The sequence below is a fragment of the Moschus berezovskii genome, chromosome X (assembly GCF_049115385.1).
Source record: "Moschus berezovskii isolate FMDL1 chromosome X, NW_MosBer_1.0, whole genome shotgun sequence".
Lineage (NCBI taxonomy): Eukaryota > Metazoa > Chordata > Mammalia > Artiodactyla > Moschidae > Moschus > Moschus berezovskii.
In genome coordinates, this window is record NC_142488.1 from 73764201 (window position 1) to 73787948 (window position 23748).

Genomic DNA, 23748 nt, shown 5'->3' on the forward strand with positions numbered 1-23748 from the left:
TCACCATCAGTATTTATTAAAGCAGCTTAACTTGGATTTTAAGTCCTCAGCTCGAAAAAATCTCATATCCCCGAAACAACTAACATAATGAAAAGGTCTGCATCCAGAAAAGCAACTTTCAAATGGACTATGGAGAATATATTCTGAAAGGTGTTACCAGGGACAGTGACAACCAATCACAAAGTTAAATCATTTCTCCCCAGAGAGGACAAACTCCTGCAGCTTCCCAGAGCAGTACTAGAAGGGCGGAGAAAGGGCGGAGCCAGCCGGCGAAGGGCGGGACTGGCTGAGTCTAGTGTAAGTGGAATCTAGTTGAACTGTTCTGTCCCTTTCCGCTCTCCGTGGGACGACTTGGGCGGAGACGGTCACAGCTATGGCAGCCCTTAGGGTAAGTAAAGAAAAATACCTTGCTTAGTTTCCGGAGTGCTGATAGCACTCTAATAACCATAGAAGGGGTCCTCCTAACTTCAGAAAAGACTCCTACAGCAAGAGGCGCGATGGAGATGAGGTTGTGAGAAAATTGGCAAGGTCAGGGAATCTTTAACCGGTTTGAAGCCTCAATACACCTGCCTAGGCTGCAGTCCATAGGGTCGCGAAGAGTCGGACACGACTGAGCAGCTTCACTTTCACTTTTCACTTTCTTGCATTGGAGAAGGAAATTGCAACCCACTCCAGTGTTCTTGCCTGGGGAACCCCAGGGACGGGGGAGCCTGGTGGGCTGCCCTTTCTGGGGTCTCACAGAGTCTGACACGACTGAAGCGACTTAGAAGCAGCAGCTTGGAACTGTACTCTCCTCGGTTCCCTGCTGTTGACTTTATACTGCGGTACAGTGAAAACTGGGAAACTGCTGGGTGAAAATGGCCGGCTGGGCGACGAGCAGCCAACATACTTGTGTCTTGAGCTGAAACAAAGAGAAAAGAAGCCTGGGCATTTGTCTGGGTGCATAGGGCGGAGCCTCACTACCCTTTGGAGGACTTCTTTCGAATATTATTTCTGGTAAAATAGACCAGGATAGAGAGGTCTCTCCGCAGTGCGCGGGTTTGTATTCACTGATGTTACTCTACGGGTTTGAATAACAAACCTGTTTCTTTTGAGTTCTGCAATGCGAAATGATCCTTTTACTTAGGGATCTGTACAGGAAGTGACCCAACTGGCTGCCAACTGCCGTTCCCTAAGTAAGTTTCAGTAACAGTAGTCGACAAATATCTATGAGTAGACAAATATCTATGGATAGATATTTGTAGTAGGTTGTGAGTGTAAAATGCACTCTTGCAGGAGATACAAATATGAATAATTCAGGTTCTGTATCGGGCTTGATAAGCCGTTCTCACTTCATTTCTGCATTCATGCATGCATGCATGCTGAGTCGTTTCAGTCGTGTCTGACTCTGTGCGACCCCATGGACAGCAGCCCACCCGGCTCCTCTGTCCAAGGAATTCTCTAGGCAAGAATACTGGAGTGGGTTGGCATTGCTCTTCTCTTCTTCTGCATTCATAATTTATTTGAATTGCCACAACACCCGTCTAGCTGAACTCGCTGCCTCTAGCCTGGCTCTAATGGAATTCATTTTCCCCTGCACTGCCAGAGTACTAAAATGCCCATCTGATTATGTCCCTCCACTACTTAAAAATCCTTACTGGTACTCCATCATCTGTCCTCTGGGGTCAGGTCAGACTCTTTATGTGTCTAGAACAGTCCAGCCTGCCTTGGCTTTCCAGCTTCTTTTCCTATCTTTCAAGAACTCTCCTAACATCTGTACTTTTTCCCTGCTCTTTCTCTGGGTCTGAAGTGCCCTTTACCATCCTCATGTAGTTGGTTCCTATTCATATTTCACGGATTCATTTAACAGTGATTTGTGTACTGCTTCCCCATATGCTAAATGCAAAATGCCTTTTTCCAAGATAGTGTCCCAGATCTCCCCAGTCTGATTTAAGTAATTCGCCTTTGAGCTCCCAGAGGACCCTGGACATACTTTTACCTTTGTACTTATCACACTGCAAGTAATAGACTATTTGCTGTCTATTCTACCCTCCTAAACGATAAGCTACTTGAGAGCAATAATTATTTATTAATTTTTGTATCCTTAGTACTAAACACAAGTATGACTTATATTAGGTACTCAATAAATTCTGCATGAATAAATAAATGCCAGGCAATGGAGATAAAAGAAATTAAGTTAAGCATTGTATAACAAATAATTATGATTCAGAGTAGGGGAAGTGCCTTGACTCAGGAGAAGTAAAAAGTGATCTGAGGGTTCAGAAGAGAGCTCACACCTGGTTGAAGAGAATAAAGAAAGACTTCATGGAGGGAGTACAGAGAGAGAATGAGTGTTGAATGGTTAAAAAGCAAACCTGAAAAGTATGTTATCACCGAAGCCTAGAGAAGGAGACAGTTGAACAGTTTTTTGATTTGGCCAGTAATAAGTCATTGGTAGCTGCCATTTATTAAGTGCTTACTATAAGGCTAGGCACCATGCTAAGATACTTTGTGTATGTTATTTCACTTAATTATCAAGACAACTTTATGTTGAAGGTACTATGATCACCGTTTTACAAATGAAAAACTAAGGTTAAGAAAATTCAATTAAGTTCCCCAAAGTAATAATGCTAATAAGAGCTGAAGTGAGGTAAAGTGGTAGAGTGAGAACTTAGATTGTAAAGTGTTGTGTTGTGCTCAGTTGCTTCAGTCATGTCCGACTCTTTGCAACCCTATGGACTGTAGACCGCCAGGCTTCTCTGCACATGGGATTCTCCAGGCAAGAATATTGGAGTGGGTTGCCGTGCCCTCCTCCAGGGGATATTCCCAACCCAAGGATGGAACCTGTGTCTTTTACATCTCCTGCATTGGCAGGTGGGTTCTTTACTGCTGAGTCACTGGGGAATCCCCAGATTATAAAGGGTTAGGGAAAGGATTTCCTAAAGGAAATCAGTCCTGAATATTCATTGGAAAGACTGATGCTGAAGCTCCAATACTTTGGCCATCTGATGTGAAGAACTGACTAATTGGAAAAGACCCTGATGCTGGGAGAGATTGAAGGCGGGAGCAGAAGGGGACAACAGAGGAAGAGATAGTTGCATGGCATCACCGACTCGATGAATATGAGTTAGAGCGAGCTCTGGGAGTTGGTGATAGGCAGGGAAGCCTAGAGTGCTGCAGTCCATGGGGTTTCAAAAAGTTGGACATGACTGAGCGACTGAACTGAACTGAGGGAAAGGATAAGGGGTGGGAAGCTGGCATTCATTTAGCACCTACTTTGACCGGCTGCTTTACATGTATTATTTCAGTTTAATCTTTTTGATGACCCTAAGAAATGGGGAAATATCCCATTTTACATATGAAAAAACAGGTTTAGAAAAAGTGCTGGCTCCAGGTCATACAGCTACTAAGTGGAAGAACCAGGTTCAAACACAGGTATATTTGGCTTCAAAGTCCCTGATCTTTCCACTACTCTTTGCCTCCTCTGAAAGGGAGGTGTACAATACTCTTTAAAGAAATGTTATGGTCAAAGTAGGGAAGAGATCTTAAGAAGGTGGAAGCAAGTTCCAGAAAAGATGTCTTTTCATTTAAAAAAAAAAGTAAGAGACTATATGTCAATTAAATCTCAATGAAACTGGCAGAAAACCATGTCAGGAGACCTGTGCAGGTTTGGAGACAGGAAGAAATGTGCCAAGAACTTACTAAAAATTAATGATAGTGATCACACCTATTAAACTATTGAACATTTACTGCACTAGGCATTTTGCTAAGTGCATTATGTGAATTTTCACATTTATGCTTCACAAAGGCCCAATGAGTAGTTGCTGTTATGAGCATTTTACAGGTAAAGAAGCTGAAATTTAGAAAGGTTAAGTAACTCTGCCACAGTCACACAGTTGTAAGTGGTCAATCTGAATCTGAAATCTCTGATCTGAGTCCAGATCATGAGACTTAACCTTGATGAAGCATCTGTAAGGCCAAGGTATAAAATGGATGATCTGTGTTAATTTTGAAGCCCCAGAGTTTAATAATAAGGGATAATGTAGAAAGGAGTCCTGAATGTTGGTTAGATAACTCTGAAAATAGTTTACATGTATTTTGAAAGATAAGAGCTTTTTGAGCAAATATGATGATAGAACACTGATGTGGAATTAGCCTTGAGAACAAGGTCTGTACTGATCTTTCCTCCTGACTTCTTGAATCAGAGAGAATAGCTGGAGGACTGGCTTTCATTTAAAAGGATCAGGGGAAATATAGTGTCAAAAGCCAGATTTCAATAATGCCAAAAGTTGAGTGAATTTGGGGAAAATTTTGGTCTTGAGAAATGTTTGTTTATAATAGAATATATAATATTGAAATATGGCTACCATGTACTGAGCATTTCCTGTGTGTCAGACATTGTATTATGCTGTTGATGACATCATTTCACTTAATTCTCACAAAAATTTTCTATGGTAGATAATATTATTGGCTCAAAGAACAGGAGTAGGATAGTAAGGAAAATCAAAGCTGAAATAGGAAGTTGTAGCCAGAGAAAAGCTTATTGAGTTTATAATTTAAGCTGTTAACAAGTTCCAGAAAATAACTGCAGTGGAGTGAAAGCTCTAAGAAGGTGAGGTCAAAGAACAGCAAGGTGAGGCTTTTGAGTGGTTCAGTCACATCAACATTAAAGTCACTCAGAATTGTGGCAGGATTTAAAGTATAGAAGAGGGCTTCCCAGGTGGCACTAGTGGTAAAGAACCTTCCTGCTATTGCAGAAGAAGTAAGAAACGAGTGTTCTATCCCTGGGTCAAGAAGATTCTCTGGAGGAAGAAATGGCAAACCTCTCCAGTATTCTTGCTTGGAGAACACCATGGACAGACGCACCTGGTGGGCTATAGTTCATAGGTTTGCAAAGAGTTAGACACAACTGAAGTTATTTAGCACAGCAGACAGAGTATAGAAGAAGGCTATTGAACAGGATCCTAAATCTTTGATGTGATGAAGTGTCCAGGAGGCAGGTGCTAAGGATGAATAGGTGGGTGGTATGAACCTCAAAGGAGAACTACTTTTCTTTCTTTGGTGGGAACTTGTTTTCAGTTGAAGTGTAGCATACATACAATTAAGTACACAAATCACAAGCAGCTTAGTAAATTGTCAAAAGATGAACATACTTGTTCAACCAGCACCCAAATTAAAAGAAAAAAAGAACATTACCAGCAGCCCAGAAACTTTCCCCTTTTCTCCTCCTCCACCATAGATTAATCTTGCCTATTTTTTAACTTTATGTAAATAGAATTATGCAGTATTTACTTTGTTATATCTGACTTCTTTCACCCAATATTATATTTTTGAGATTCAGCCATTATACATGTATGCTAGTTCATTCATTCTTATGTGCTATGTGATATCCTGGAAAAAAGTACTGATGCCTGACCCCCATCACGGATGGGACATTTTAATATTTTAAAACTCCACCAATGATTCTGCTGTGTTGCTAGGTTCAAGAACCACTGATTTAGGAGGGAATTTGTGGCTTTCATACAAGTTAAAGAAAAAGAGTATTAGGCTTTTTCAGGTTATAAAGAACAGATGTAAGATCAAGTTATCTTAAATAGTAGTTTAATGAAAAGATATTTAGGTTAGGCACAATGCCTAGGAAACTGTCTCACCAGCTAAACAAATTGCAAGTAGAAACATTCTGGATACCGTATCAATACTGGTAGTCATTTCTACTTCTGTTAACTCTGTGTGTTTCATATTCAGACTTTCCTAGAGACAGGATCTGATCAGGTTGGCTAGGCACAAACCACTGCAAAGTATCGGGGACCTGCCTCCATATGGACCCAGGGTATCCTCGGGATGAATGGCATCAGCGTCAGTGAGAGAGAGAGAGAGACAGGGGCTGACGATTCCTTGGTTTATGCAGGAAACCAATAAAACCCCAGCACAGGGTTTGCTCTGTTTACATAGGCCGCAGGCGCCCTCTCGAATCACTGGAGGCACCCCACCAGGGCACCCCCTCGAGTGGGTCTTAGAAGCCCAGGCAGATAAGTAAACTCAGAGGGCCCAGTGCTCCAAGGATCTCAACCAGAAAAAGGAGAATAGAGAAAAGGACGGAAAAAGAGAAAGAATGACACGGGAAGACCAAGCTTCAGTGAGCAAGGCCCAAAACTTTATTTTCCAGTGCTGCTTTTATACCCTAAGTTGTGCACATAAAAAAATAGAGAAAGATAGGTATAGAGTCATGCCAAAATCATGCAGGGTTAGTACTCTTCACCCTTATCAGGATCAGGGCTTATTTTTGTATGTCTCGTGATATACAAAAGTTTTAGGTGGTTTACATCATCTTCTGGCCAGGAGGCCTGCTAACAGTTTATGGCCCCCTCTCCTAACAAAGGTTAGTTAGCTAGAAAAAGGCTTATATTCTTTCAAGGTGATTTTCCTAAAGTCAGGCGCTATTCTCCAAAGACACATGACAAGGTTACACTCCTATAAGGCAAGGGTGTAGTGAGCTACAAGCAAAGAATTTATTAACTTAAGATCTGATGTGGTTAAATCAAAGGCTACTACTTATTTTCTCTATATGTGATTAATATATTTCCAAGGATACAATAGATAGAGGAAACTTTGCAGCAAGCATTGATTCAACAATGGAATCTTTTTTAGTACTATTCTAATGATTTTAACTTCTTCAACAAATTCCTGTATTTTAGAATATTAGGCTTTCTGTCCTTGCATGGCTGGGAGGCTGTAAACAGTCACATTCGTAGTTGTAAGAGCCCGGACAAACTTGTCATGCAAGTTAGAAAGCTAACAGAGGGGCTTGGATTGGAACACTCCTGTTAAGCCGAGGAGAACTTTTTAACTACAGCTCTGAATTAATGTTTTCAGAGAAAGATGGTTGGGGGGAAGCCCCCGTAAGTATTAGAGGACTTGGTAAGAGGCGTAAGATAGTAAGGCAGTCAGACTCCGGTTTTCTTTGGGGTAGATGCTCGGGTAAGTCCAGGGGGTTCCTCGAGTCCTGATTAGCCTTTGCCCGTCAGGCCTCTTCCCCAATTGACCTTTGCCACGGATAGGATTTCCCTCGCTGGCTCCCGGCAGCAAAGTACCCTTCTTAGGCAGAAATTGCACTTCAGGCCCTTTGGCAAGGCAGTTTCTTGTTGGCTGTCTTTGGTTCAGGTACCAATCCTGGTCCAGTTGGTTTTGGCCAGTGTGTCAGTCCTATTGTTCATAACATGGTGACCTGTGTTCCAGGGCTTCTTAGAAGGGGCACGGCAATGGATGGGTACTTTTGATGTTCATGGTTTTTCTGGTACAATGTACTTTTGAATGCTTTCCAGAAGTAAGTAATAAGGTTGTTGAAATATATTTAGAGTTGTTTTCTTTTATTATTTATTTATTGTTATTTTTATTTTTATTGGAGGCTAATTATTTTACATTATTATATTGGTTGGTTTTGCCATACATTGACATGAATCTGCCCTGGGTGTACATGAGTTCCCCCTCCCGAACCCCCCTCCCACCTCCCTCCTCCCCTTATCCTCCCTCTGGGTCATCCCCGCATACCAGCCCCGAGCATCCTGTAACATGCATCGACGACGATGGTGATTCATTTCACATATGATAATAAAAATGTTTCAATGCCATTCTCCCAAACCATCCCACCCTCACCCTCTCCCACAGAGCCCCAAAGACTCTTCTATACATCTGTGTCTCTTTTGCTATCTCGTATACAGGGTTATCTCGCGGAGAGTCGGACATGACTGAGCGACTGAACTGAACTGAACTGAACTGAACTGATACAGGGTTATCGTTTGCATCTTTCTAAATTCCATATATGTGCGTTAGTATATTGTATTGGTGTTTTTCTTTCTGGCTTATTTCACTCTGTATAATAGGCTCTAGTTTCATCCACCTCATTAGAACTGGTTCAAATGCATTCTTTCTAATGGCTGAGTAATACTCCATTGTGTATATGTACCAAAGCTTTCTTATCCATTCGTCTGCAGACGGACATCTAGGTTGCTTCCATGTCCTGGCTATTATAAACAGTGCTGCAATGAACATTGGAGTACCTGTGTCTCTTTCAATTCTGGTTTCCTCAAAGCTAACTTATTAAGGTCTTATAATTTAAATTGAAAAATTGGTTACCCATGGGCCAAGAAAAGACCATTGAGACAACCAGTGTAATAGCAATCTATAGTGGATAATAAAATTTGTTTAGTACAATTTGAACATTTTAGGGGGGAAAAGTAACCCATTTCTATAATCTCCCTGAGTGGGACCATCTGTTATATAGACTTGATCAATATTAGTACTCTAAGCTAAGTCATGAGTTGCATACTTAATGTAGATTTGGCTTGGCTGTTTTGGATCTTTTCTCTCAGTCATTCTGAGACTTACCAGGGACTTCTCATATCACTAGGCTAACTGCTACTGCCATATCCCCTGCTTAGTCTGGCTTTGTAGTTCACCTCTTTCATTCATATTTCCAAATTCATACTTGTTATCTTTCAGTTCAGTTCAGTTCAGTCGCTCAGTCGTGTCCGACTCTTTGCGACCCCGTGAATCACAGCACGCCAAGCCTCCCTGTCCATCACCAATTCCCGGGGTTCACTCAAACTCATGTCCATCGAGTCAGTGATGCCATCCAGCCATCTCATCCTCTATCGTCCCCTTCTCCTCCTGCCCCCAATCCTTCCCAGCATCAGAGTCTTTTCCAGTGAGTCAGCTCATCGCATGAGGTGGCCAAAGTATTGGAGTTTCAGCTTTAGCATCAGTCCTTCCAATGAACACCCAGGATTGATCTCCTTTAGGTGCATCAAATTCAACAAGGACAAAATTCCTTTCTGTTTGCCAAATTTGACTTTTCTTCTATATTCCTTATTTCATTTAAGAACATAAGCTTCTAAGCTTGGGGTCATCTTAAATTTATCCTTTACACCTATACTGTTAATGAGTCTTCTGGATACTTTATACTTTCATACATTCTTGTTCTTTTATACATTCATTGACAAAAAATCTTAATGCCTATAATGTGTAGGAGATGGTGATAAACATTGGGGATACAAAGATCAGCGAAATATAAACAAGGTATATAGAAGAGGAAAACTAAAACTAATAAACACATGAAGAGATGCTTAAAACAATTAGCAGATAACTGCATATTAGAACAATGAGGTAACACTTTATTAAGCTAGAGAAAAATAAAATTCTAGTTAAGTCCAAATGTTGCTAGGGATTTATTCAGTGAAATTAAGTACATATACATATCCTATGCTATGGCAGTTCTGTTCTTTAGTGTATATCACAAAGATACACAAGTTCATGAGGACATTTATAGAATAATATTCCTCACAGTTTTTTTTTTTTTTTTTTGGTGACGGTGAGTTTGAGGCAATGTAGTTGTCACTGACAGTGGATAGATGTAATGTGGATATACACCATACATCAGCTGGAAAAAATGGGTTGTATGAACACAGATGGCTATGTTTTATGAAAAAGGGTAAGAAACAAAATAACTAATACACAATTTATGTTATTTTAAAAAGTAAGAAAAAATGAGATATGTAATAATGAAAAATGTGTGTCTATGCTCAACTGTGTCTGACTTTTTGCAACCCTATGGAGCCTGCCAGGCTTTTCTGTCCATGGGATTTCCCAGGCAGGAATACTGGAGTGGGTTGCTATTTCCTACTCCAGGGGATCTTCCTGACTCAGGGATCAAACCTTTGTCTCTTGCATCTCCTGCACTGGCAGGCAGATTCTCTACTACTGCACCACCTGGGAAGCCAACAATTAAAAATATAAGTACACGTTACTGCAGTATGCATTTTTTTAAAATGCAAACAAAAGATAATCTGATCATTAAACACATTAAAATACCCACGTACCAATGATGGGTAGATTAGAGTGAGATTTGATGATTAAAGGAAATTAATTAATCAATCAATTTTAAAAGCAGGAGGACAAAGAAGAGCAAGACCAAAGTATTGTCCTCAAGGAATGGACTCTACTAACCGAAACTGATAACACAAATTTTATTCAAAAGAAAAGATATCTAAAAGTTACTATGGGAGAAAAGAGGATGAAATAGTTTAAATGACTACAGAATATAAGGCTGTTTCATAATTGTTCATTTTTGTTCATTCACATATGGATTAAACACCTGCCATGGGTTAAGAGCCTCTAGTTGCCAGGTGGTGGTAGATAGTATTTTTTATTTTAAATATTTGTGGTCTCTTCCTGTAAGAGTATTATACACCCCTGCCTAGATTTCTTATTCTTTTCCTCTATCACAAGAATGACTCACATTTCTTTACTAGGTAAATAATTTTATAATTTGTTTTTGGCATATCTTGGTACTGATCAAAATATGGTTAAAGTAAAATATTTATTCCACCTTATTTTAATTGAAACATAAATTCTTGTGTTTATCATGAAAGAGCCAGTAGAGTTAAACAGAATTTAATTTTGTAGGCAGAGAAAGTACCATTATATATTATAATGGAAGGAAATGAACAGCATAAATAATTGAAAACCAATATTTGCATTTACCTTTGGAAAGTATTTTTATATGTATATTTCTGCCTATTGCAAAACTTGCAATTTTGGTCCCTGTGACAATATTCACAATAGAGCTCCTATGACAAAAACTCACAGAGCCATGCACTGGCAGACAATTCATCCTCCCATTAAATTGTTTTGGCATGTTTATTAAAACTTAATTGACTCTAAACATAAGGGTTTATTTTTGAACTCTCAATTCTATTCCATTGATCTGTATTCTCTCTTCGTGCCAGTATTACATTGTCTTCTTTGCTATAGCTTTTTATTTTGAAACGTGAAAATGTGAGTTTTCTAAATTTGGCCTTTTTTTTTTAGTATTATTTATTGTGAAATAATTTCAAATTTACAGAAGAGCTGAAAGAAGAGTACAAAGAACTCATCTTAAATCAGATCCTACAGTTAACTTTTGCCGTTTTCTCCCTTTCACCTCCATTATAATTTTTCCTTTTTTTTTTTAAATGTTTCCTTTTCTGCTGTGGTCTCTGTTGTTTCTTTTGCATTTATTTCTGCCCTAATTTTTAAGATTTCTTTCCTTCTACTAACCCTGGGGTTCTTCATTTCTTCCTTTTCTAGTTACTTTATGTGAAACAAATCGCCAGTCCAGGTTCGATGCATGATACAGGATGCTCGGGGCTGGTGCACTGGGATGAACCAGAGGGATGGGATGGAGAAAGAGGTGGGAGGGGGGTTCAAGATGGGGAACACATGCAGATTCATGTCAATGTATGGCAACACCAATACAGTAATGTAACATAATTAGCCTCCAATTAAAATAAACAAATTAAAAAAAAAAAAAAAACAGAAATTCCACCTGAATAAGTAATTACCTTCAAAGAGCAATCATCTACTGCCAGATATCAAATGTTGAGCCTAAATTATGAGACCTGTAGAAAGAACTGGCTTTGTCCCAAGGCATTCAAAGTACTTTTCAGTACACTGATGTTAAAAACAAAAACACTGTAAATTATTCATGTATCACAATAAAAAGAAAAATATAAATACAAAAAAAAGTTTCCTTTTCTGCTCAGTCTGAGAGCAAGTTGCAGACATGTTGCTATTTCACCCATGAATATTTCACCATGTATTTCCTCAGAAGTATATACTGTTCTTTAACCTTTGTGCAAGCCTCCAAATCTGAGATGGTAACACTGATAGAATGCTACCATCTAATCCATAGATGCCATTCCAATTTCACCCACTGCACAATGTCTCCTTTTCTTTTCTGGTGTGTTAGTCATTCATTGTGTCCAACTCTTTGCGACCCTATGGACTGTAGCCCACCAGGCTCCTCTGTCCATGGGATTCTCCAGGCAAGAATACTGGAGTGGGTAGCAATTTCCTTCTCCAGGGGATCTTCCTGACCCAGCGATCGAGCCCACGTTTCCCGCATGGCAGGCAGATTCTTTACCATCTGAGCCACCAGGGAAGCTCAGAGGCCAGGATCCAAATCTAGAATCATGCATGACATTTCCTTATCATTCTTTTTTGATCTGCTTTAATCTGAAATATTTTCTCAGTCTTCCTGTCTTTCATGAGTGACCTTAAGAGTATTTTTTCTTCCAGTTGTATTGAGATGTAATTGACATGCAGAGCTTCGTAAGTTTAAGTTGTACAGAATGATTTAACTTATAACCTGAAATACTTATCATTGCAACTTTAGTGAACACGTATCATCTCGTTTAGATACAAAATTAAAGAAATAAAAAACATTTCCTTGTGGTGAGAATTCCAATTTTTATCTTTTTTCTCAAGATGTTTGACTTTTCTAGGTTCCTTGCATTTCCATATCAATATTATAATTAGTATATCATTTTGAAAAAAGGGACATTTGTAATTTTGATAGGGGATTTTATGGGCACCCTTCACTGGGTTAAGGGAGTTCTTTTCTATTCCTAATTTGTTGAGTGGCTTTTTAAAAACATGGAAAAGTACTAGTATTTGCCAAATGCTTTTTCTGTATCTGTTGATATGGTCATTTGTTTTATTGTCCATTATTTTACTAACATGATACATTGATTAATGTTCATTTGTTAGACTAAACTTGAATTCTTTTTAAAAATTTATTTTTAATTGGAGGGTAATTGCTATGCAATGTTGTGTTGGTTTCTGCCATGCATCAACATGAATCCACCATAGACAGGTATACCTATGTTCCCTCCCTCCGTGCCCTCTCTCCCACCTCCCACCCCATCCAACCCCTCTAGATAACCTTGCATTCTTGATACATATCCCACTTGGCCAGATGCATAGGTCTCTTTATATGTGTCTATATTCAATTTTATTATTATTTACTTTAAGATTTTTAATCTATATTTATAAGCAAACTTAGAATGTAGTTTTCTTGTGATGTCTTTGGTTTTGGTGCCAGGACACCAAATTAGAGGGAAAGTGTTGCCTCCTCTGCTCTTTTTCCTTCTTTAAACATCAGGTAGAATTTACCCATGAAGCTATGACAAACCTAGACAGCATATTAAAAAGCAGAGACATTACTTTGCCAACAAAGATCTGTCTAGTCAAAGCTATAGTTTTTCCAGTATTCATGTATGAATGTGAGAGTTGGACCATAAAGAAAGCTGAGTGCTGAAGAATTGATGCTTTTGAATTGTGGTGTTGGAGAAGACTCTTGAGAGTCCCTTGGACTGCAAAGAGATCCAACCAGTCTATCCTAAAGGAAATCAGTCCTGAATATTCATTGGAAGGACTGATGCTGAAGCTGAAGCTCCAATGCTTTGGCCACCTGATGCGAAAAACTGACTCATTCGAAAAGACCCTGATGCTGGGAAAGATTGAAGGCAGGAGGAGAAGGAGACAATAGAGGATGAGATGGTTGGATGTCATCACTGACTTGATGCATGTGAGTTTGAGCAAGATCCAGGAGTTGGTGATGGAAAGGGAAGCCTGGCATACTGCAGTCCATGGGCTTGCAGAGTCGGACATGACTGAGTGACTAAATTGAATTCAACTGACCCACGAAGCAGTCTACACCTGGGCTTTCCCTATAGGAAGATTTTTTTATTATTAATTAATAATTCTGCATAACCTAGATAGTATATTAAAAAGCAGAGACATTACTTTGCCAACAAAGGTCTGTCTAGTCAAGGCTATGGTTTTTCCTGTGGTCATGTATGGATGTGAGAGTTGGACTGTGAAGAAAGCTGATCACCGAAGAATTGATGCTTTAGAACTGTGGTGCTGGAGAAGACTCTTGAGAGTCCCTTGGACTGCAAGGAGATTCAACCAGTCCATTCTAAAGGAGATGAATCCTGGGTGCTCATTGGAAGGACGGATGCTAAAGCTGAAACTCCAATACTTTGGCCACCTCATGCGACAAGTCGACTTACTGGAAAAGACTCTGATGCTGGGAGGGATTGGGGGCGGGAGGAGAAGGGGACGACAGAGAATGAGATGGCTGGATGGCATCACCAACTCGATGGACATGAGTTTGGGTGAACTCCAGGAGTTGGTGATGGACAGGGAGGCCTGGAGTGCTGTGGTTCATGGAGTCGCAAAGAGTCGGACACAACTGAGCGACTGAACTGAACTGAACTGAATCTTTTAAAAAGGATTAACATAAATCTTTCAAAAACTTGTCCCAAAAATATCATAGGAGGCAACACTTCCCCTCATACTAGTTACATAATCAGAGTTTCCATTTCTTCTTTCATTTTTTTTTGGTTATTTGTGTCTTTCTAGGAATTTGTTCATTTCTTCTAAGTTATCTAATTTGTTGTTGTACAGTTGTTCATAATATTAACTTAAAATGTTTTTCCTGTAAAGTCAGTATGGGATGTCCTCTCTTTCATTAATGGGCTTCCCTGGTGGCTAAGCAGGGAAGAATCTGCCTGCCAACCCAGGAGACATAGGTTTGATCCCTGGGTCAGGAAGATGCTCTGGAGAAGGAAATGGTAACCTACTCCAGTATTCTTGCCTGGGGAATCCCATGGACAGAAAAGCCTGGTGGGCTACACTCCATGGGGTTGCAAAAGAGTTGGACACGACTGAGCAACTAAACAACAACAACTTTCATTACTAATTTTAGTAATTTGAGCGTTTCTGACCTTGTTCAAAGGCTTGTCAATTTTGTTGCTCATTTCACAGAAATGACTTTTGGTTGTGTTGATTTTTCTGGGTTGATTTTCTTTCCTCTATTTCATTTATTTTTTCTTATTTCATTTATTTACACTCTAATCTTCATTCCTTCCTTCCCTCTACTTGCTTTGGGGTTAAGTTTCCTTTTCTACTTTCCCAAGATCAATTATTAGATTATTTATTTGAGGTATTGCTTTTCTAGCATTTACAGCTATATATAAATTTCCCTTTCAATACTGCTTTTACTGCATATGTAAGTTTTGGTCTCTTGTTTTCATTTTCATTCAACTCAAAGTGTTACCTGATTTTACTTGTGAATTTTCTTCTTTGGCCTGTTGGTATTTAGACGTGTTTAGTCGGTTTTTGTCTTTAATTATTTTTAACATACTTGTGCATTTTTTAGATCCTTATGTTGTTCTTTTCTAATTTAATTCTGTTGTAGTTAGAGACTGTATTTTCTTTGTATAATTTAACATCTTTTGAGACTTGTTCTATGCCTACTGTATGGTCTATCCTGGAGAATGTTCCATATGCACTTAATAAGAATGTATATTCTACTGTTGTGGGATAGAAATGTGCTGTGGAAGTCTGTTAGGCCTACTTAGTTTATATTGTTCAGATCTTCTGAATTGCTGATTTTCTGCCTAATTGAATTCATTATTACAATAATACATTGAAATTTCTGTTATTATTCCGTTCCGTTCCGTCCCTCAGTCGTGTCTGACTCTTTGCGACCCCGTGGACTGTAGCCTACCAGGCTTCTCCATCCATGGGATTCTCCAGGCAAGAATACTGGGGTGGGTTACCGTTTCCTTCTCCAGGGGATCTTCCCGACCCAGGGATCGAACCCAGGTCTCCTTCATTGGAGGCAGATGCTTTAACCTCTGAGCCAGCAAGGAAGCCATCCATTGTCTAATTTTTCCCTTCTGTCTTCTTTGTTCTTTGCTTTCTGTTTGTTCTGTTTTTCCTTTCTGTGTTTAGTGTCAGTTTTTGTTTCAAGTATTTTGTGGCTCTGTTGTTAGATGCATATATGTTTATAATTGTGATCATATATGCTTCAGGTAGATTTACTATTTTACCGTCATAATATGTCTCTTTAGCTCTAGTAACAACTTTTGCCTCAAAGTCAAATCATGCTGGCTGTTTTCCTGGTGTATCATTTTCTATGTTTTTACTTTTTTAAAATTTATTTATTTATTTATTTGGCTGCATCAGGTCTTAGTTGTGGCACACAGAATCTTTCATTGTAGCATATGGGCTTCTATTTGTGGCTCGGGCCCCAGAGTGCATGGGCTCAGTAGTTGTGGTGTGTGGACACTCTAGTTGCAGCTTGTTGGTTTAGTTGCCCCATAGCATATGAGATCTTAGTTCCCTGACTAGGGATTAAAACCTTGTACCCTGCATTGGAGGGTAGAGTCTTTTTTTTTTTTAATTCTTTTTAAAAATTTTATTTATTTAGTGTGTGTGTGTAAAGCCTTTTATTTTATTTTTTATTTTTTTTATTGGAGGCTAATTATTTTACATTATTATATTGGTTGGTTTTGCCATACATTGACATGAATCCACCCCGGGTGTACATGAGTTCCCCCTCCTGAACCCCCCTCCCACCTCCCTCCTCCCTTTATCCTCCCTCTGGGTCATCCCCGCACACCAGCCCCAAGCATCCTGTAACATGCATCGAGCCTGAACTGGTGATTCGTTTCACATATGACAACATACATGTTTCAATGCTATTCTCCCAAATCATGCCACCCTCACCCTCTCCCACAGAGTCCCAAAGACTGTTCTATACATCTGTGTCTCTTTTGCTGTCTCATATACAAGGTTATCATTTGCATCTTTCTAAATTCCATATATATGCATTAGTATACTGTATTGGTTTTTATTTATTTATTTTTAAATTGAACGATAATTGCTTTACAGAATTTTGTTGTTTTCTGTCAAACTTCAACATGAATCAGACATAGGTATACATATATCCCCTCCCTCTTACTACTGGGCCACCAGGGAAATCCCTATGCTTTTATTTTTAACCTAAATATATCTTTGTATTTAAAATATATTTTCTTTGGACAAGGTATACTTGGATTTTGTTTTTTTTTTTTTTTAATAAAATCTGACAAACTTTGTCTTTTGATTGAATTGTTTAACTCACTCAGATTTAATGTAATTATTGATGTAATTAGATTTATTTTTGCGATTTTGTTTTCATTTTCTATGTCTCATGTCAATTTTTGTTCTTCTCTTCCTCCTTTAATGCCTTTACTTGTATTCAGTAGATATTTTATGGTGTGCCAATCAGGTACTGTGAGTATCAGAACAACTCTTTAGCAGCATAGAGACATGAGGGAATGTGGGACTGGAATTTTCACCAACTGGCTTCCTGAACCTTCTCAATAGAGAAGGAGCTAGGCATGGGAAATTAGTGTGTATGGTATCTTCCAGTTTTCACCAGCTGCCAAATCCACCTATGCATGTATGCATGCTCAGTTGCTAAGTCATGTCCAACTCTTTGCTACCCCATGAACTGCAGCAGATCAGGCTTCCCTATCCTTCACCAACTGCCTGAGCTTGCTCAAACTCATGTCCACTGAGTTGGTGATGCCATCCAACCATCGCATCCTCTGTCATCCCTTTCTCTTCTTGCCTTCAATCTTTCCCAGCATCAGGGTCTTTTCCAATGAGTCAGTTCTTCACATCAGGTGGCCAAAATATTGGAGTTTCAGGTCTAACTTACAGTTTTGTTGACAGAAGTCATATCCACATGCAATGGAGAATATAAGAGGACATATATTTAAATATTATAACATATAATATATATAATAAATCCTAAGTAATTCAATAAATAACCTATGTATATTATGATAGTTTGAGGCCTCTCAGACCTTGCATGATAGTATTTAGTTCACCAAGAATGAAGCAGTTAGCTTGTCAACAATGGCTTTGGGTTGAACATTGTTTTATGTTCTAGGAATTTAAGGCTATTAGGTTGACTAAATCAGAAAGGTTAATTTGTTTACTTTATAGAAGTAAAGATTGCATTAGAAATAGGGAAATAGTGGAGTGTTTGAATGCCAGGATAAGTTGAAATTTTATTTTGAAGGCAGCAAAAAGCCATTGAAACAAATAAAAAATAATTATGATTTTTTAAATTTAATATATTACTGTTGTACAAAGAGGTATTAGTGAACACTACAAATGCAATTGAAACCTCCTGTGTATTCTTCCAACTCTGCTTGTATTCCCCTTGCTCCTTGAACTCCCCATAGCTACTCTCCTCACTTTGGTATTTAACATTGCTGTGCCTGTTTTTAGGCTTTTACTCTATGTGCATGTGTTCTCAAACTTTATACACTATTTTGCTGTATGCTTTTAAGCATTATATAAATTTTATTTATGTTGCTTATGTTCTCCTGTTACATCTTGTTTTTATCAAAACATTGTTTGCAATATTTATTCATGATTGTATATGTAGTTCTAGTTCATTCATTTCCTTTGTGTATAGTATTCTGTTGTAAGAATATACTACATTATTTCTCTATTCTTTTAATGAATGTTGTGGTGACTTCCCCCACACCTCTTTCTGTTACATATAATGCTGTTTTGAACAATCATAAGCAAACCTCCTTGGGCTTGTGTGAGAGTTTCCCAGCTCTTTATGCTGTATGCTGCTGCTACTTCTAAGTCGCTTCAGTCGTGTCCGACTCTGTGCGACCCCATAGACGGCAGCCCACCAGGCTCCCCTGTCCCTGGGATTTTCCAGGCGAGAGTACTGGAGTGGGTTGCCATTGCCTTCTCTCCACATGCTGTATAACTTTGATCAAATCAACCTGTCTAAACCTCCGTTTTCTTATCTGAAAAATTAGGATAAGAATAGTACTTATTCCGTGGCATTTTATACTAGGAAACACTAAAAAGATAATATGTGCACAATACTATGCCTGGGCTGTAGCAAATATCCAGTAATTTATAGATGCTGTTGTTTTTAATAGTATTTAAAAGAATCTTTATATTCCCAGCACCTAGTGTAATGCTACATTTCTTTTGATTCTCAGATCCCAATTTAAGTCATATCTCCTTCATGCCAGTAGGCTGGTAACTTGTTTTTCATGACAGTGAACAACAGTCTCAAGCAAGTAGAATAGGAATTTATTATGTTATACATTCAGTTTTTATTAAAATGAGTACATATTTATAGCCTTGTTTCTTCTTGAAGTGAAGTCCCTCAGTCGTGTCTGACTCTTTGCAACCCCATGGACTTTAGCCTGTCAGGTTCCTCCATCCATGGAATTTTCCAGGCAAGAATATTAGGGTGGGTTGCTATTTCCTTCTCCAGGGGATCCTCCTGACCCAGGGATCGAACATGGGTATCCTTGTTTCTTCTTAGAATTATTTTGATTTGTTTCAGACCCTTGATTATTCATTATATTTTAATGAGAGAAATCATCTTTAAAAGTGTAAAATACAATGTGTTTATTTAGTTACCATACCATTTATGTGTAATTTAAATGCAGAGGTTATTGCTGAGATTGTTTACTTAAAAACTATAATGTGAAACATGCATTAAGAAAGGTTTCTTTAGGAATAATCCAAATCTAAGGATTCTCTTGGTAGAATTCTAGTAGAGTGGAAATGAGATTACCATTTTCATTGATCATCTATTGAAATCCTAACTGATATGAGTGTAAATTAAGGCATACTAGAGTCTCAAACCTTTGAGGATTGAGATGCTAAAGCCTTTATAGTTCGTGGCTGTTTTACCCTTATAGCTTTTTCACAGGTTCTTTATTTTTGATCTCAACATTTCAACCCTTTGAAATAGACTTTTTGAAATGCTGACATGGAAGGCCCAAATTGGACAGATACGTTTTCGTAGTTTATTTCTTCTTCAGTACAAGTGTTTTGAAAAAATACAGGCAGAGTTTTAAAATTTCCTATTTCAGCAAAGTATCTGCTTTCCATGTACCAGTATAATAAGTAATGCTGTAGCTGATGGACTCTGTTCTCAGTAGATTTAATAATAGCTTATTCTCTTAGAGATTATTCACCCAGTCATTATTTTTTAAAGAAAATAAGCACCATGATATATATAGACCTGTTAGTGACTCACTGGTGATTACTTTAAAACAGAGCAAAGTCTTGTGTGAGACTTTTACCTTGCTCTCAAGAAATAGTTCTTATACAATAGCTACATAATGAAGCATTAGCATCTTTTCTTGTTTCAATTTTAGTCAGAAAAAAGATATGGTAATATCTCTGTTAAAGCAGAAGATGAGTTAGTGCACCTGCCATTGTTATAAAATTTAGTAATCTTGAAAAAGTAATATAGGGGACACACAAGTTAGTAATGGAGAATTATAATATGCTTTCATTGGCAAGAGTGGCTGGACCTCTGCGCCATGAACCAAAAGAGTGTAATCAGGACCAGTGAAAATTGCATGTTTCAATTCTGTCTTTAGAAGAATTTTCTCATAGAGCTATAAAAAGATGGAATGATCTGTTAGTTGAGATTCCCATTACTGAGGGGGGTCAGTACATACACTCACTTGAGGTCACTTGGTAGTGTGTTATAGGAGGGATTCTATTGTCAGAGGAATGACTGAACCAGAAGACCAGTAAGGTCCCTTTGTATTCTGAGACTGAAACTCTAGTACAAAGAAGGTGCTGAAACACAGCACGATATTTTGAAAACAGTCTGTCTTACCATTTTATATTGGTTTCAATAATGTTTAGTTTATCTCGAAGCAGTGCTTGATTTTTCAGGTCAATTTATGTTCTTATTGTTTCCTACCTAATATTTCAAAAGAGGCTAAACTTCATCAGTTGTATATTTATGCCTCTGTGTTTGTACTTTAGCTCTGTGGATGAAGGAAATCACCCAGAAATCACCCAGAAAGTTACAGTCTTCTCTCCCCTACTGATAAGGCAAGCTATTAGCCATTCGGATCTACAAAGGAAAGGAAGAAAGATGGAAAAGTAGGAAATGGAGGTAAAATAAGGGTTGAAAAATAAGTGAAACAAGGACTTCCCTCCTGGTCCCATGGTTAAAAATACACTTGCTAATACAGGGGACACGGGTTCAATCCCTGGTCTGGGAAGATCCCATATGCCATGTACGAAACTACTGAGCCCACATGCTACAACTACTGAAGCCCACACACCTAGAGCCTGTGTTCCCAAGAGATGCCACCACGATGAGAAGCCCACACACCACAATGAACTGTAGCCCCTGCTCACTGCAACTAGAGAAAGCCTATGCATAACAATGAAAACCCAGAGCAACCTAAATAAATAAATATTTTTTTAAAGTCTGTTAGAAAAGAAAAATAAGTAGAATAGATAGTTGCTGGGGAAAAAAAACGGGTGGGAAAAAGAGGTGAGGAGAAGAAAGAACAAAAAGTAGGAGCAATTGGAGATGGGTAAGCTACTTTTTTCCTTTACAAGGGATGGCAGACTATAACTTTCCTCTTTTCCCTACCAAAGTATGATGGTGGTGGTGGTGGTTTAGTCGCTAATTCGCAAATCATAAACATCCTTGTGCTGATGAGATTTTCCTTGTGAACAGCTCCTCAGGCACCAGCCTTACACTAAGAGGAATATTTCTTTTCATACCTTTCCAACTCCCTCCATTTCTGAATCTTTTGACCTCAAAAAAAATGAAGCCTTTTAAAAATTAAGCAATTATCTGTGTCTCTTTTGCTGTCTCGTAAAACCAATACAATAATGTAAAGTAATTAGCCTCCAATTAAAATAAATAAATTTTAAAAAATAAGCAATTATCATATAAAGGTATATTTTTCCCTAAGGTATTACTTAAGCAAGGTATTATTGACCATTGTAGCTAAAAATGCATCAACTTAGTATTATATTTTAAGATATTTGATATAATAATTACATTAATTTCATGAAGAAGTTTTGGCATGGCACATGCAAAGTAGAATGTTGTTTCTAGTAAGAAGGAATCAGGCTTGTTCATTAGATATCGTCTTCAGAAGGTTGAGATTTAGTCAAGAAATGTGGTATAAGAATACCTCCTTCCATTTATCTAACACTAAACAGTTTCTAAAATTTTCATCTATTGTAATATTTGATTCTTTAAACATTCTTGTGAGAATTGTTAATAAGAAAATTTATCTGAGGCATTTATACTTGAATTTGGATAAGATTAGTTGTGGTGGGTCTGAATTAATTGGGTCCCCAAATGCATCAGAGAGTACGGCAAAGCCTGTAAGCATATGCAAAATTTTGAGAATAACTACATTTGGGAGACCATAATGAATAATTTTCATTGAATTCTCAAAAAAAAAAAAAAAATCAGACCATTGAATCAGTCTTACAATTTCAGATTAGCTTTAAGGACCTTTAATTATCATTTCCCTTCACAAATGGTTGGCACATAGGTAGTCAATAAATGTTACATAGTAGAACTTGCTAGATTACCTATGCATACTGCCCTATATAAACAAGTGAATTATTTTATAGTTTTTTTCAGATCCTTAGCCCTACATAGCCCTGTGAATGCAAAGAGGCGTAAGACTACTCACTAGGAGCCTACATTTTAGTAGAAAAATAGGCTATATATATATATTTAAGGGTAAATAGTAATGTAACATTATGTTTGTTTAATTACAGATTAGTGTTTCACACAAATAAGAGCTTTATGAATTTAGAAAGATGGATATGAGTGAGCTAGTAGGACTTGAGCTAGACCTTCAAGGAAGGACAGGGTTTGGGCAAGTGTATTCATTCTACAGATATTTTTTGAGTACCTACTATGTGCCAGTCACTGTTAGGTTTAGGAGAGGGGTAGATATTCTTGTGGAGAAAATGAAGTGAATGAAGGCACTGAGGAAGGAATGTACTTGACATGTTTTGGCCTAGGAAGATGAATTTGGTTAGAGCCAGAGGGCCAAATAAACACATTTGGTCCATAAGACAATTGGTTAATGAGATATTTGTACAACATCAAAAGATCCTTGAAATTTGGTCCCGTCTAAAACATCCATGAGCATATTTGATCTGTGTCAAGTGGTTTTCGATAGAACCAAATATCAAAGACCTTTTGATGTGGGCCAAACGTCTTACAGACATTTTGAACAAGACCAAATGTCTGCTAACCCCAGAGGATATATACAGAGGGAGAAACTAAGATGGCTTGTTTGTTGAGCCAGGAAAACGAAGCAGTACTTTAGAAAGATTCATTTCATTTTCTATATAGTTTATTTAATCCTATTTTGAAATTTAGTAGCAACTGAACTCTAAATTGACAATACCTTGAAAATCATCTGTTACTGGAGTACTATCATTTTCTCAAGTAAGTAGAATGCTCTCAATATTCCTTTCCTACAACACTATAAGGTAGATATAGCCTAGTTTCTTTGATATACACACGCTTGTGTGTATACGTATTGTGAAAGGGAGCTGTTAGATGTTTTTGAAAATTTATTTACTGGTTTTGACAGTAAGTTAGTATTTTTATGACTCTGATTACCATAAACTGAATAAAATTGAATTATGCCAATCAGCATTACTATTTCTGGAGGATGTTTAAAATGTTTATGTAACTGCTACATTCCCTGTTCTTACATTTAATTTTCTACTTCAGTTTTTATTTATCTAAGATCAACTTTTGACACTTTCAGGTTTTAGTAATAATTCAGTTCAGTCGCTCAGGCGTGTGTCATTTTGTGACCCCATGGACTGCAGCATACCAGGCTTCCTTGTTCATCAGCAATTCGCAGAGCTTGCTCAAACTCATGTCCATTGAGTTGGTGATGCCATCCAACCATATAGTCCTCTGTTGTCCCCTTTTCCTCCTGCCTTAAGACTTTCCCAGCATCAGGGTTTTTTTAAGTGAGTCAGTTCTTCGCATCAGGTGGTCAAAGTATTGGAGCTTCAACATCAGACCTTTCAATGAATATTCAGGACTGATTTCCTTTAGGATTGATTCCTTTAGGATTTAGTAATAATTACATCACAATAATTGAGTGTTCATAAATTTTAAAATAATTTAGTTCTTTATTACTAATACTGCTTCATTTTCCTGGCTCAACATAATTAAACCACCTGGTGCTTGAAATGCTTTATTATTATGATTATTTTGGTCTTTATGCCATTCATTTTATTTTT

At 38.0% G+C, this 23748-nt stretch overlaps 1 protein-coding gene across 2 annotated transcripts in view; it reads left to right on the forward strand.

The window, feature by feature from the left end:
- The first annotated feature begins 301 nt into the window (after positions 1-301).
- Positions 302-23748, forward strand: part of APOOL (apolipoprotein O like) — a 128427-nt gene continuing 104980 nt past the window's right edge. Inside the window, exon 1 of one of the 2 annotated variants that reach the window (XM_055438112.2) lies at positions 302-388. In XM_055438112.2, the coding sequence (XP_055294087.1) occupies positions 374-388 (15 nt within the window). In that variant the 5' untranslated portion in view covers positions 302-373. The remainder of the gene's footprint in view (positions 389-23748) is intronic. The other variant, XM_055438114.2, reaches the window with a different exon arrangement.